The sequence below is a fragment of the Siphateles boraxobius genome, unplaced genomic scaffold (genome assembly GCF_051911475.1).
Source record: "Siphateles boraxobius isolate OS27281-9 unplaced genomic scaffold, OSU_SipBor_1 41, whole genome shotgun sequence".
Classification (NCBI taxonomy): Eukaryota; Metazoa; Chordata; class Actinopteri; order Cypriniformes; family Leuciscidae; genus Siphateles; species Siphateles boraxobius.
In genome coordinates, this window is record NW_027509042.1 from 21,057,128 (window position 1) to 21,072,500 (window position 15,373).

The window sequence follows — 15,373 nt, forward strand, 5'->3', positions numbered from 1 at the left end:
TAGGTTCTACAACACTACATAACCTACTTACATAGGCAACATACACAAACATAGACGAAAGGAATCTCATGTGATCTCATTTCCCTACAGTTGGCTTATTGCTTTACTGATTATAATGGTGGGCATACAGAAGTAAATTAAGAGTGAGATGGTAAAGGGCTGATTGAAATCTAATCAAATTGATCTCAACTTTAATCAAGCATTAGTAATGACTTGAGGCAACAGTGGCCTGCAACAAATACAGCGCACGCCCGCACACACACACACACACACACACACACACACACACACACACACACACACACACACACACACACACACACACACACACACACACACACACACACACACACACACACACACACACACACACACACACACACACACACACACACACACACACACACACACACACACACACACACACACACACACGCAGTCTGAGAAGCCATCTGGTCGTAATGAAATATGAAAGGCTTGGTTAATCCAACACACTTTAAACACATACAGATAGATATGCATTGTTTAAGAAGAGCTGGAACAAATAATAGAGCGGTGGTCTGGATCTCCCCTTCTCGTTCTCTGATGTCGAAAGTTAGTTGGAGTTTGCAAAATGATGTCACATGGTTTAATATCATTTCTATAATTAGACAGACACAGATGTGCATTCCTCCTGCCAACCCTGAGCCTCAATACCTAAATAATTTTTAGTCTCCCTATCCATCTCTAAAACAGGTTGAACTGGAACAGGGAGTTTTTTTTAAAAGTTTTTTATTGGGAACGTTCTCACTCAGGTGTTTAGCCACAAGGCAGGTATCAACAAAGCTTGGGCGCAACTCACTTGATCAACAGGGCTTCACTAAGCAGGCCGAAGCAGATTGCAGCCGACTTGAAGAGTGAGTGTGGAGGGGGATTTTCAAAAGCAGTCATCATCCGACACACCATGTACGGCACCAGAGCCAGCAGGAGAACAGCAATGGCTAGAATGGGCCAGGTCTGCCACTGAGAAGCCACGGTCCGCCAGGGTGCACATCTCTGCAGCTGATACTGAAGGAGACACATACAGCAAGTGTCATTAATGAAGGATAAACAGAAAGACGATTTATTAAATATCTGATTTTGTAAATCAGAAATTTACAAAATCAGAAATGTACATTGTAAATTACAATCTGAAATTGTAAATTATATAACTAATAAGTTATGACAACATATGTTTTTACATCTCTTTAACTCCTCAAAATAAGTCAAGAAATTTTCAACTTTCATAATAACACTTAAACACCAGTTCTTACTATCCTAATGATTTTTGGCATAAAAGAAAAATCGATAATTTTGACCCATACAATGCATTGTTGGCTATTGCCACAGATATACCCGTGCGACTTGTGACTGTGGTCCAGGGTCACAAATACAGGTGTGTGTACTTTTTTTTTTAACATACTTTTTTACTATCCCAGCTTATATGTAGGCTGAAAAGAGTAAATATTGTGACTGAGGCATTTTCAAAACATTGCCCTCCTTGTTTGAACATCTTTGTTTGTGTGAATTAGATGCAGATGTGGGAATTCCTCTGGGAACAGATGAGTGACAAACTTTCAAACATCTGGATCAAAAAGCCTCCATCTGCATTGTTGGCAATAAAAAAAAAATAGAGATAAATATTACAAACCTCCTTGGGTTACATCAATGAACAAATGTTTTGGAAGTCAGATCAGGTCCTGATCCTTAAGAAAACAAGTTCACCAGTGTAAACATTCACGTTTTTTCAGGAAAATAGAATTGTTGTTTAACTTCAATAGCTGGTTAAACAACAATTACATTAACACAATAAACTTTTAGTTCCGTATTCTAGGCCTAGTCATTAGGGCTCCACAGAAAACAAACTAGCTGCCTTTGTGAGGCTAAACATCCCTCCTGACTACAGCTTGTGGCTTCACACCTGTTTTCTCCTTCTCTCTCTCTCTCTCTCTCTCTCTCTCTCTCTCTCTCTCTCTCGCCATGGCTTCAGGCATAGAGAACTCTGTCACGGCCACACATTGCGTGCATGCGTGTGTGTGTGTGTGCACTCCTGCGCCCTCAGGCACTTTGTCGCTGACATTTTGTTTTATAGCCTGTTTTATTAATATTCTTGCCACTTACCAAATTAATATCTGAGTTGGTGAGAAATTTAATAACCACAAAATATTTTAAAGGAAAGTATTTACTCTGAGGAAGTAGATGAATAGATCGCCACATCCTCAATTCATCTCATAAACCAAACAGAGGATTTTCTGTAGGCCACACAGAATGCTCACCTACAGCATATTAAAAGAGGTTTTTTTCTCCTTCTATAACTTCAAATCTCAGTTCTCATGTTTTGTTTTTGTGGATGAGGAATAACAAATTCCCCTAGAAAAAAAGAATAGAATTTGAGGGAGGGGAGAAGCCTGACCAGCTAACCACTCCTAGTGTGATATCTGGAACAGCATTTAATTAGTGTCCCTGCTTCATCTGCAAATGCTTACCGCCGCCTCACTTGTGTTAGAACAGCTATTCATTAATTAGATTCTTTGTGGCAAGTGCCACTGAACTATCTGCACTGTTTAAGGTTGCATCAAGCTGCAGTAAGTGCTTTCCTGATAGTGGGACGCATCCATCTTCATTTCTCAGCCTCTATGTTTGACTCTGCCCTTCAGCCAGATGGAGAAAAACAGAGAGAGAGAGAGAGAGAGAGAGAGAGAGAGAGAGAGAGAGAGAGAGAGAGAGAGAGAGAGAGAGAGAGAGAGAGGAGCGCAAGAAGGCAGACCCTGAACTTTCACCTGCTTTTATTTCCGCACCAAAGCTAATTAATTTACAGAGGTAAAGTGGGTGCCCACTCGTGGAGGCGTACAAGAGCTGCCATGATCACACGGCAACAGATACAAACCAACATGTGGAGCTTTTCAGGATCTCACTAGGAAAAAAACTCAACATCAAAGTCAGACAAATATAAACAGGACAGATTCCTGCAGCAAAAAGACATGGGCCGTGAGAGGAGAGGCTGTTCCACTAGCATACAAGCCTTTTCTCCCTCCCTGTGGTTCAAAACTACATAGTATACCTATAACCCCACACCAGCCTAATCTTCATTTAAACAACCCTCCTTCATCTGAATGTAAACACTAGATAGTATTTACATCACAAGCTTTGCTCCTCTGGGTGTTTTGCATTGCTGTGCTCCAGGTGTAATATTGGAGTTTATTTAGTCAGGGAGGGTACATAGCATTAGTAGCACAGTTAGACTGGTTTATATATATGGATGCATGATTGCCTGTAGTCCCACAAGAGCACTGATGGATAAATGGATTTAGGTTTGACGTGATGACGGTTTGAAGCTGCTGTTTTTAATGGGGGCTGTGTGTTTTGAGTACATTTAAGGGGGTATTTACATAACTCAAGAATAGGGGGCACTGAAAAGTGCGGGGCTTGTGAGGACCATCATGCTTGCTAATACACTCTGGAGTTTTAATTTAGCTGATTTCCTTCACCCTTGTGTACCTCTTTCCCAAAGCCAAACACAAATTCAGTTCCTACATGTCATACGGAAAACGTTTAGGTTTCTCTTTAAAAAAAGAAGCTGTATACCAGCATACTAACCAGTGAAGTAGCCAAGACAGTGGAGCTATGAAGATATTCTTACTGACAACTCTCAATTAGTTTAAAAGAAAAAGCTGCCATTCTAAAGTATTAAAAAGTCCTGCTTTTATTTATACACTTGAGGTAAAGTGTCTGCCTAAAAAAAGAAACCATCTTCTAAAGATAATGGACACAATTCCCAAGGTAAAATCTGCTGAGAGCTAATGTGTTGTTGAACAATGTGAGACTTCTAATGGAGGGACAGCAAAAGAAAAGAAACGCATCAGGGGAAGATAAGGGTGGAGAGAATGGGTCAGTCTCTTTGTCAAGATGGCAAGATGGCAGAGGCCGTTTAAAGTTTTTTATTTATTTATTTTTTTTAAATGGGTGAGCAATGAAATGGAACACTACTATGCAGCTGTTAGCCCTGTATCTCTATCCTCTCAATATGCCCCCGGACCCCTGTCATATTGGTATTTAAACAATGGCACTATCAAGGTTAAGGAGACTCAGTTTGGGTTAAAAGCACAGCAAAAGGGTCATAAGATACAGCAGGAAAATTTGATTACCCTGGAAGACCCAAAGATAAGAAGCAGCATTTATGTAACAAACAGTGGAAAAGATGGGCTTGTGGGTTTCCATGTTTTTCTGTTTTTTCTGGAATAGAACTATTGGATGTAAACTGTAAAATCAATTGGCATTAGTGTGTGTTGGGTGGATGGATGGATAGAATTCTGTAATTAATTAATTAATTATGATAAATCAATAAATGATCCATACATGCGTTATAAATATGTCTTTATAATACAATAATACAATAAAATGTACCTACAGTATATATATATATATATATATATATATATATATATATATATATATATATATATATATATATATATATATATATATATATACACTCACCTAAAGGATTATTAGGAACACCATACTAATACTGTGTTTGACCCCCTTTCGCCTTCAGAACTGCCTTAATTCTACGTGGCATTGATTCAACAAGATGCTGAAAGCATTCTTTAGAAATGTTGGCCCATATTGATAGGATAGCATCTTGCAGTTGACGGAGATTTGTGGGATGCACATCCAGGGCACGAAGCTCCCGTTCCACCACATCCCAAAGATGCTCTATTGGGTTGAGATCTGGTGACTGTGGGGGCCATTTTAGTACAGTGAACTCATTGTCATGTTCAAGAAACCAATTTGAAATGATTCGAGCTTTGTGACATTGTGCATTATCCTGGAAGTAGCCATCAGAGGATGGGTACATGGTGGCAATAAAGGGATGGTCATAGTCAGAAACAATGCTCAGGTAGGCCGTGGCATTTAAACGATGCCCAATTAGCACTAAGGGGCCTAAAGTGTGCCAAGAAAACATCCCCCACACCATTACACCATCACCACCACCAGCCTGCACAGTGGTAAGGCATGATGGATGCATGTTCTCATTCTGTTTACGCCAAATTCTGACTCTACCATCTGAATGTCTCAACAGAAATCGAGACTCATCAGACCAGGCAACATCATTCCAGTCTTCAACTGTCCAATTTTGGTGAGCTCTTGCAAATTGTAGCCTCTTTTTCCTATTTGTAGTGGAGATGAGTGATACCCGGTGGGGTCTTCTGCTGTTGTAGCCAATCCGCCTCAAGGTTGTGCGTGTTGTGGCTTCACAAATGCTTTGCTCTATACCTCGGTTGTAATGAGTGGTTATTTCAGTCAAAGTTGCTCTTCTATCAGCTTGAATCAGTCGGCCCATTCTCCTCTGTCCTCTAGCATCAGGACTGCCGCATACTGGATGTTTTTCCCTTTTGACACCATTCTTTGTAAACCCTAGAAATGGTTGTGCGTGAAAATCCCAGTAACTGAGCAGATTGTGAAATACTCAGACCGGCCCGTGTGGCACCAACAACCATGCCACGCTAAAAATTGCCTAAATCACCTTTTACCTTGGTTGATTAGATAATTGCTTTAATGAGAAATTGAACAGGTGTTCCTAATAATCCTTTAGTTGAGTATATATATATATATATATATATATATATATATATATATATATATATGTATATATTAGGGGTGTGCAAAGCAGCCGGTATTTGTATCTGTATTTGTATTTGTTGAGGGGGAAAAAGTATTTGTATTTGTATTCGAGTAAAATCCAAAATAGGCGTAAAAATCTAGCTTTTTTGCGTTACACTTCTAATTTACGTTATAGTGTAAGTATTCTTTAATTATATAAATCCAGCAATGAACATGTACCAAGGAACGTCATTGAAAAGAAAATAACATAACAGCCATTACCTCATCCATGGTTAAACCCACAACTAATAAAATACCATTGTGAACATTATGAATCCCACCACCACCCGTCCTTGTTGGAGGACGCTGAACAGACAGAATAAGTAAGGGATAATGTATAGCGAGGCGGTTGATTATGAGCCTGACGCGAAGCGGAGGGGTCTTGAATCAGCTTGAAGGGTTTGTATTCGCTATAACAACCACCTCGCTATACATTATCCCTCTTACTACATGGCTACCTACCAAATAAATCAATAATTTGACTCAAAATATTGATTTAAAAAGGAGTTTATTGATTTAAAACTATTGTATTGCTTCCGCTAAAAAAAATAGTCCGTTCCGTCTCTACGTTTAGAATCCATATGGCAACGCTCTGTTTTTCGTGGCAACGGTGTGTTATACTTAGCAGCGGTCTGTTATTAAGAAATAACCATGGAAATAACAGACCGCATTCTACATTAGAATTCAACCAAGCCATGTAATAAAAACAAATAATTACGGAGCTAACAGAACTACGTAAACAGAGCGAACATGAGAGCAACCGGCTGCAGACGTCAATAATGCAGCGTAATGAAATAATCTCCCGATCAAACTCCACTTCCCGAAAGTTATAAACTGCCTCCGGAACCCAGTTAAGGTACAAAAATCTATTCAACAAAAATAGTAATGCAGTTAAGTGTTTTTTCGCTTAGCCGAGCCCTCTCTGTTGCTGTGTGGAGCAGCCTGTGTCAGTCACCTCTTCCTGAACGTCACTCACTCACTCGCGAACTGCGGTCTCGTGAGGAAACGCAGCTTTTTGATATAACGTTTTTCTTGTTCCCGAATACAAATATTTTCTAAAGTATTTGTTCGAAATAAGTATTCGTAAAAAACACGTTATTTGTGCCTTTCCGAATACCGTATTCGGGTTCGGCTCCACATATGCACACATACATACACACACACACACATATAAATAGTTGGAACTGAAAATACTCACACTCCATATAGAGTCACCACAATAGCAAAAATCCCTCTTGTATTGTTACAATGTACATTTCTAACCTTAAAGCAATTACTTTTGCATCTCATATTCAAGTGGGATAAATTCAAACCTGCTATAAGTTGATACAGATTAGCTCTCTAATGGGTAATGGATGTAAAAAAAAAAATCTTGCAGCTTTTGATGCATGACCTCTTTACACGTTACGAATACATAAGTGCAATAAAGTGGAAGTAAAGTAAAAAAATTAACTGGGTCAGGCATCTGATTTGACAAAAGAGATGCTTTATATGTAATTAGGTATTCAAAATAGTGGTGGATAATTAAACATCATATTATCCCAAACGGTGCGAATTTGTAACATCTTTAGTAGTTAATCCAGTGTAACTGCATAGTTAGTATGCTTGTTGTAATAAATTAACTCTTGGTTAACAATCACAGACAGCATTGTGTTCATCACCTCCTAATGTTTTATGAAAATGACCTTTAGGAGCCATCCCAATCAATCAATTAGGCGACACAAGGCCTATTGGGATTATTTAAAAGTCAACATCTTGAAAGTAGGACACTATACACATTCTTCTATGATCCATATTAATAAGGCAACCTAAATACATTTTCTACATTTGTGCATTACGTACACATGACATCATTTTTGGAAATGCATTTCACCTGAGGGCCTAACTGCACATCTATCATAAATTTGTTTCTATATTTACAAGATGTCCTCTTTGCACTAGTGCAAAAACAAAGTATGCAACCAAAATACGTCCAAACAGTAAACAAGCTTTGCCGCCGATGTGGTACAACAGATCTACAGATCCATTGTCATTGTAGGTACGCTGGAATACTGAGTCTAAGGAAACTGTCACAATAACATTTTTCTCAGGGGAACTCATAATGACTGATCAAATCTACAGTAGGGGCACAGTTCATCTTTAACATGGTGTAAATGATGTCAGCTGAAGAAAGGAAACAAAAAGCACACATGGTCAAATGAAAGGAAAGATAAAAACACCCCGGAAAGAAAGGACAGAGTTGGAAAAGAAGGATGCAGGAAAAAAGGCATGCATATATTTTGTCCTCTCCCTCCGGCTGCTGTTTTGCATAGACATTGGTGTGTTGGCGTGGGAGTGGAGGGCTCTGTTAGACCAGCATTAGCATAAGTTGATCAGAGGGCCTGTCTGAATCTGACAGGAAAGAGGATGGACCCTGAAGTGAACACTTTGTGACCACTACGAGATTCAAAGAGACAACTTTACTACAGCATCAAAGACTCATTTCCTGTAGCTAAGTGAATACTGACAGTTTGCTGAGAGGTTCCACTTGCTTTGAAAGTGGGGGGTGTACAGAAATCACAAGAAAATTATAATAAAAATATAATATAAATTTATTGGTAACACTTTAGTTTAGGGCCCAATTCTCACTATTAACTCGTTGCTTATTAGCATGTAAATTACTAGGATATTGGCTTTATCAGTACTTATAAAGCACATATTAATGGCTTGTTCTGCATGACCATATTCTACATCCCCTAATCTTACCTAACCTAAACTTAACAACTACCTCACTCACTATTAATAAGCAGTAAATTAGGAGTTAAATGAGACAAAATTTATAGTAAACAGTTAATTAATAGTGAGAATTGGACCCTAATCTAAAGTGGGACCAAAGTCTTCTGAAGACATACGATAGCCTTGTGTTAGTCAGATTCGTGAACGAATCATTAAGGCTGGTTTTGTGAAACAGATCAACCTTGAATGATTCATTCATGAAATGCATACTGCTACACACCAACTCTTATGAATGCACAAGGCCAGATTTTCAGTGAATAATGCATCTCTTCCTAACACAAAGACATATTGTGTTCCTAAAACAAATAAGTACTTCATTTTTTAAAAAGAGGTGACATTTCTGAGTTTGACGGCTATAGTCCTCATTCACTTACATTATATTAAAGAGTAGCCAGGGTGCTCTTAAAAAATGACATGGTGGTAGGCAAATAATAACAACATTTACAGTTTTGGGTGAACTATTCCTTTAAAAACATTACATGGGAGTGTTTTTCTTTCTTTCATACAAATATACAATTGACATCTAATTCAGCAGTGCAGTAATAAAAAAATGTCAAATGACAGATACAATTTTTTAATAGTCTTTCCTTTTAAGCACTGAAGTGTTACGATCATTTTTGTTTTTATTTTCCACATTTTTGGTTAAAAAAAAAAACAGCAACAACAACTGTTCTAAGCAATTGCTTTCCATAATGATTCACAGTTCGTTAGTCAATTTAATTTATAATTGAATTGGATGGATGTGGCTCTGCCTAACTCCCTGTCTCCCAAGGATGAGAGCACATTTAAACTGTTTTATTAACATCAGGGGCCTATAGAAAAACGACCTCAGTGCGAACAGTGATGTTCCGAACGTAAGTTGTTCTGCAAAACATACAGCGCTAATGGAACATATCCGAGTGCTATAAAATACTACTGGGAAAAAGAAATGACAAGTTTCATGACAGCTTAGCCTCTTTGGCTCACTCACAAGCAGTCTCTCTTAAAAAATAAAAATAAACCTTTAGTCAAATTAATTCAACAACTGGCAGCGCTTTGCTAAGCCACCCAAAAGCAACCGAAATCTCCACCCTTTGGTGAAAAAAAGTACCACAAATTACACATAAAAGCTAATTAATACAAAAATATCCCAACAAAGGTACTTGCGTACAAAGGAAGCTTTATAGTAGTCACATAACTAATTTAAGATTGCATATTTTCCAACAGTATTTCAAAGTTTTGCTGAGGAGCAGGAGATCGGATATAGCCTCTGAAATGAGCTTGTGCGTTGTTTGCAGACCGACAGTCTAAAGTTCCTGAAGCATGAGAGTAGAGTCCATTAACTAATAGAGATTAAAAGCCTGATGCCTCTCCCCTTCCCTCGGATTACACTTCCAAAGCACACGGCTGATTGATGAGAACCAGCAGGCTGCCTGGAATCTCTGCTTTCATTAAGGTTTCCCTCCCTCCTTCGCTCTTTCCATCCACCCATTCCACCATCCGCTTCGCTATACCTCCGTCCATCTCAGTGGGGGAAGAGGGAGGTAAACAGATGGAGAGGTCTGGAGGAGATAAGTGGCAGCACTTTAGCATGAGCACTAGAAGGGTTCCATGCAACCAAGGGTCATTTCTGCCACCTCATGTGATCTATTCTGACATGAAAGAAGTCCACCTATATGTCATCATCTGCTTTGTGCAGGTTCTCCCATGAGCAAGACTGTCAAGAGTTCCTAGACCAAGAGGCTTGACTTTTACACTTTAAAACTGCAGAGAAATCAAATTAAATGGGTTCAATTCACTCAAATATTTCAGAAAGTTCATTGTTCTTAATAGAAAATAAGATATGTGAACTCAGTAACAGATTAAATTAAGCTGAACTTAAACGGAATAAGTTGCAGTCAGACCACCATGCTCTCTATAATAAGACTTGATGAAATTAAGTGTCTGGATCTGAAGAGTGTTGTTGTACAACGAGCGAGTGTGTCGGCGCTTCTTTGGGAAGTCTCTCCTGGTGTCGTGTTTGCAGCGCGAGTGCAGTGGTGATCGCGAGCTTCAAGCTCTCAACTGCTGTTCTCACAGCAACCAAGTTTCTGTTTGTGTTTGTTTGTCTGACGGTCGGTTGAGGGCGAGAAAGTGAGTGCTTCACTGACACAGGGTGCACCATTCCTGTGTTAGTGTTGCCGCGGTCATTCCCCTGTGTGCTCCGGCACTGGTGAGAGTTTTTCACTTCCTAAAAGAACAACACGGGTGCGTTTGCGTCTTTTTCAAGATGTCATTCCGCCCGTGCGTTTCTGGGTGCGGTCGTTCCCTGTCTCTCTCTGATGGTCACAATTGTTGTATCACGTGTTTGGGCTTACAGCACGCTGAGACAGCTTTTGTGGACAGCTCATGTTTTCACTTTGGGAACATGACTGTCGCAGTGTTGAGGGCGAGACTCGCCTTCGTTCGCGGAGAGCGAGTCCCCATTACCACGCCTCACCCTGCACGGGTGCTGTGTGGGATGGGTGACCGGAGGGTAGTGTTTGATGTCCCGCCCGGTAACCATTCCCTGTGGGCTCCTCACCTCTCCCTTCCACTGCTGCCATTGGAGCCTCCGGTGTTGTCCGCTGGTCCATCTGTAATGGGTCGGCCAGCGGTTTCACTCGGGGCTCCCCTGGAGGACAGGACGTCGATTGCAGCATCGGAGGGTGAGCTGACTTCTGGAGATGACGACTCGGCTGCGTTGTCTCCCTCTGGGAGTTCAATGTTGCCCGAGCCGGATCCAGAATTGTCAGCTATGCTGAAACGGGTCGCTGAGGCTGTCGGGCTCGAGTGGAACCCTCCACCGTGTCCTGTTCAGTCTCGGTTGGATGATTGGTATCTCGGGGCGGGCCGTGCTGGTTCTCATCCCGCCGCCCCAGTGCCCTTCTTTCCCGAAGTGCATGAAGAGCTTACTTGGTCGTGGACGGCACCTTTTACTGCTGAAAACGACTTAAGTAGTTCTTCCTCCCTCACTACCCTTGTCGGAGGAGCGGTGAAGGGTTATGAGGCTATCCCTCCAGTGGAGCGGTCTGTTGCGATTCACTTATGTCCAACGGCCGCTGCATCCTGGATGGGGGATCCTTGTTTCCCCTCGCGGGCCTGTGAGTTCACGTCAGGATTGGCGGTCAGAGCTTACAGAGCTTGCAGGCAAGACGCTTCCTCTTTGCATGCCTTGGCGTTGTTGCAGGTCTACCAGGCCAAGACACTCAGGGACATGCACAAGGGTAGTTTAGACCGGGCGCTCACGAGTGAGCTCCACACTGCCGTTGACCTCGCCCTCCGGGGTACGAGTGTCGCGGCATGTGCGGTCGGTCTAGCGATGTCCACCTTGGTGGTCCAGGAACGCCATCGTTGGCTCAGCCTGGTTGAGATGGCGGATGCGGACAAGGTTCGGTTCCTGGACTCCCCAATTTCCCAGGTTGGGTTGTTCGCCGACGTGGCGGAGAGCTGCGCCCAACAGTTCTCTGCCACCCAGGTTCGGACGGAGGCTCCCCGACACACCCTATCCCGGCGGCCCGCTGTTGCCTCCACCCTGCCGCCGGTGATAGTCCCTCCGCCCGTTCGTCGCCGAGGGCCCCCCCCTGCTGCTGCCTCCGGTTCCGCGGGGTCTCCGCAACAGCCTTCACCCAGGCCCCAGCGTAGAACCAGCAGCAGGCAGGCCGCCCGGTCTGTCTCAGTCAATGCCCAGCCAGGGGGCGAGTGTCAGAAGCATTCCTGAGACAGGCCACCCAGGGATGGGGGGACTAGCTCTTCAGATGGTCACCGTTCCACCATTGGCTCTCCGGAGTCCAGTGGTACCCAAATTATCGAAAGAGCGAATTTCTCCGTCCCTGGGTCCCAAGAGGGCGAGGCTGGCGGTTTGCGACCCTGTGGAACAGCCTTGCTCCCCCCAGCCCCCTCTTGTTCGCCAGCCGGCAACACGATGCGTTCGAGGACCCGGTCATCCGCCTTCTCACCCATCCTCTGTTGCCCCGTGGAGTCAGGTAAGTGCAGCACGGCTCACTCAGACCCCGCTTCGGGCCGCCAGCGGGCCTTCCGAGCCGGGTCCCTGTCCTCCACCTCGCTGCCCCACCCCGGGTATGCCTGTGGTGCCTCTGGTCCCCCTGGTCCGGTTTGTCGAGGCCTGGAAGGTGCTCTCCAACCCGTCCAGCTGGCTCCTCCGTACCATCAGGCTCGGCTACACGATTCAGTTCCGCCGGAGTCCGCCCAGGTACAGTGGCATTCGCCACACTTCGGTGTCGAGCAAATCTGCTCCTGTCATGCGCGCGGAGATCACTGTCCTGCTGGCGAAGGACGCGATAGAGCCGGTGTCTGTAGCCGATATGGAGACCGGCTTTTACAGCCCGTACTTCATTGTACCCAAGAAAGGTGGTGGGTTACGACAATTCTTGGACCTGCAAGTCCTGAACCGGGCCCTCCACAAGCTCCCGTACAAAATACTAACGCAGAAACGCATCTTCCAATGTGTCCGTCCCCAAGATTGGTTTGCAGCGATAGACCTGAAGGACGCATACTTTCATGTCTCCATCCTGCCGCGACACAGGCCATTCCTGCGTTTCGCGTTCGAGGGTCAGGCGTATCAGTACAAAGTCCTACCCTTCGGGCTGGCCCTGTCACCCCGTGTCTTTACGAAACTCGAGGAGGCAGCCCTCGCTCCCATGAGAGAGCGTGGCATTCGCATTCTCAACTATCTCGACGACTGGCTCATACTAGCGCAGTCTCGGGAGCAGTTATGCGAACACAGGGATTTGCTGCTCCAGCACATCAGCCAGTTGGGTCTTCAGGTCAACTGGGAGAAGAGCAGACTCGCCCCCGTGCAGAGGATCTCTTTTCTCGGTTTGGAGCTGGACTCGGTCCAACACACAGCGCGCCTCACAGAGAATCGCGCCCGGTCGGTGCTGAACTGCCTGAATCTCATCAAGAGCAGTACAGTGGTTTTTCTGAAACAATTTCAGTGGCTCCTGGGGCATATGGCAGCCGCAGCCGCAGTTACGCCGCTCGGCCTGCTTCATATGAGACCACTCCAGCACTGGCTTCGCGACCGAGTCCCGTGGTGGGCGTGGCAGAGAGGCATGCTCCGTGTGAAAATCACCCCGGCCTGCCTCCAAACCCTCAGCCCGTGGTCGGACCTTTCGTTTCTCTGGGCCGGTGTGTCCCTAGAACAAGTGTCCAGGCATGCTGTGGTTTCCACAGACTCCTCCAACACCGGCTGGGGGGCCACTTACAACGGGCATGCAGTAGCTGGCACCTGGACGGGGTCCCACCTGCATTGGCACATCAACTGCCTGGAGTTGTTAGCAGTGCTCCTTGCTTTGAGACGCCTCAAGACGACGCTGCTCGGCAAGCATGTACTGGTCCGTACGGACAACATGGCGACCGTTGCGTACATCAACCGCCAAGGTGGTCTACGTTCCCGTCGCATGTCACAACTCGCCCGCCACCTCCTCCTATGGAGTCAGAAGCATCTGAGGTCGCTTCGTGCCATTCACATCCCTGGCCTGCTCAATCGTGCCGCCGACGAGCTCTCACGACAGATTGTGGCCTCCGGGGAATGGCGACTCCATCCCAAGGCGGTCCAGCTGATATGGGACCACTTCGGGGCCGCACAGATAGATCTGTTTGCCTCTCCGGACTCGTCCCATTGCCAGTTGTTTTATTCCCGCACCGAGGGGACCCTCGGCACGGATGCACTGGCTCACAGCTGGCCCCGGGGCCTCCGCAAGTATGCGTTTCCCCAAGTGAGCCTGATGGCATAACTACTGTGCAAATTCAGGGAGGAAGAGGAGCAGGTTTTGCTAGTTGCCCCTTATTGGCCCAACAGAAACTTGTTCCCCGAACTTTTTCTCCTCTCGACAGCTCCTCCCTGGCCCATTCCTCTGAGAGAGGACCTACTCTCTCAGGGACGGGGCACCATATGGCACCCGCGTCCAGACTGTTGGAGACTCCATGTGTGGTACCTGGACGGGACGCGAAGGTTCTAGGTAATCTACCACAGGCAGTCGTAGATACCATCACTTCAGCGAGAGCTCCCTCTACGAGGCTTGCTTACTCCCTGAAGTGGAACCTGTTCGTTGAGTGGTGTGCTTCTCACAGAGAAGACCCCCGAAGGTGTTCGATCATTTCCGTGCTTTCTTTCCTGCAAGAGGCTTTGGAGCGTTGGCTGTCCCCCTCCACCCTCAAAGTGTATGTTGCCGCTATTGCCGCACATAACGATGCAGTAGACGGGAAATCCCTGGGGAACATGATCTGATCGTCAGGTTCCTGAGGGGAGCGAGGAGATTGAATCCGCCTCTCCCCCCCTCTATACCCTCTTGGGACTTATCTCTGGTGCTAACCGCACTGCAGAGACCGCCCTTCGAGCCTTTGCAGGTAGCAGAGTTAAAAATTATGTCCCAAAAGAAAGTTCTCCAGTTTGCTTTGGCCTTCATCAAGAGGGTAGGGGACCTGCACGCATTTTCGGTCAGCGAATCGTGCCTGGAATTCGGCCGGCTAACTCTCACGTTATCCTGAGACCCCGGACTGGATATGTGCCCAAGGTTCCTACCACCCCCTTTCGGGACCAGGTGGTGAACCTGCAAGCGCTGCCCCCGGAGGAGGCAGACCCAGCCCTAGCTTTTCTCTGCCCCGTTCGCGCTCTGCGCTTATACGTGGACAGAACGCAAAGCTTTAGGACCTCAGAGCAGCTCTTCGTCTGTTACGGAGATCAGCGGAAGGGAAAGGCTGTCTCCAAGCAGAGGTTGGCCCACTGGATAGTGGATGCCATCATCTTGGCGCATGAGTCCCAAGGTGAACCCTGTCCCCCCGGACTGCGAGCTCACTCCACAAGGAGTGTTGCCGCTTCTTGGGCGTTGGCGCAGGGTGCCTCGCTGACAGATGTCTGTAGAGCTGCGGGCTGGGCGACACCTAATACGTTTGC

At 45.1% G+C, this 15,373-nt stretch overlaps 1 protein-coding gene across 1 annotated transcript in view; it reads right to left on the minus strand.

Moving 5' to 3' along the window:
* The window catches only part of LOC143706699 (uncharacterized), a 170,363-nt gene that overhangs the window by 21,782 nt on the left and 133,208 nt on the right, over positions 1 to 15,373 (minus strand). The window contains exon 4 of the mRNA XM_077198927.1: positions 842 to 1,047. Coding sequence (XP_077055042.1) covers positions 842 to 1,047 — 206 coding nt within the window. The remainder of the gene's footprint in view (positions 1 to 841; positions 1,048 to 15,373) is intronic.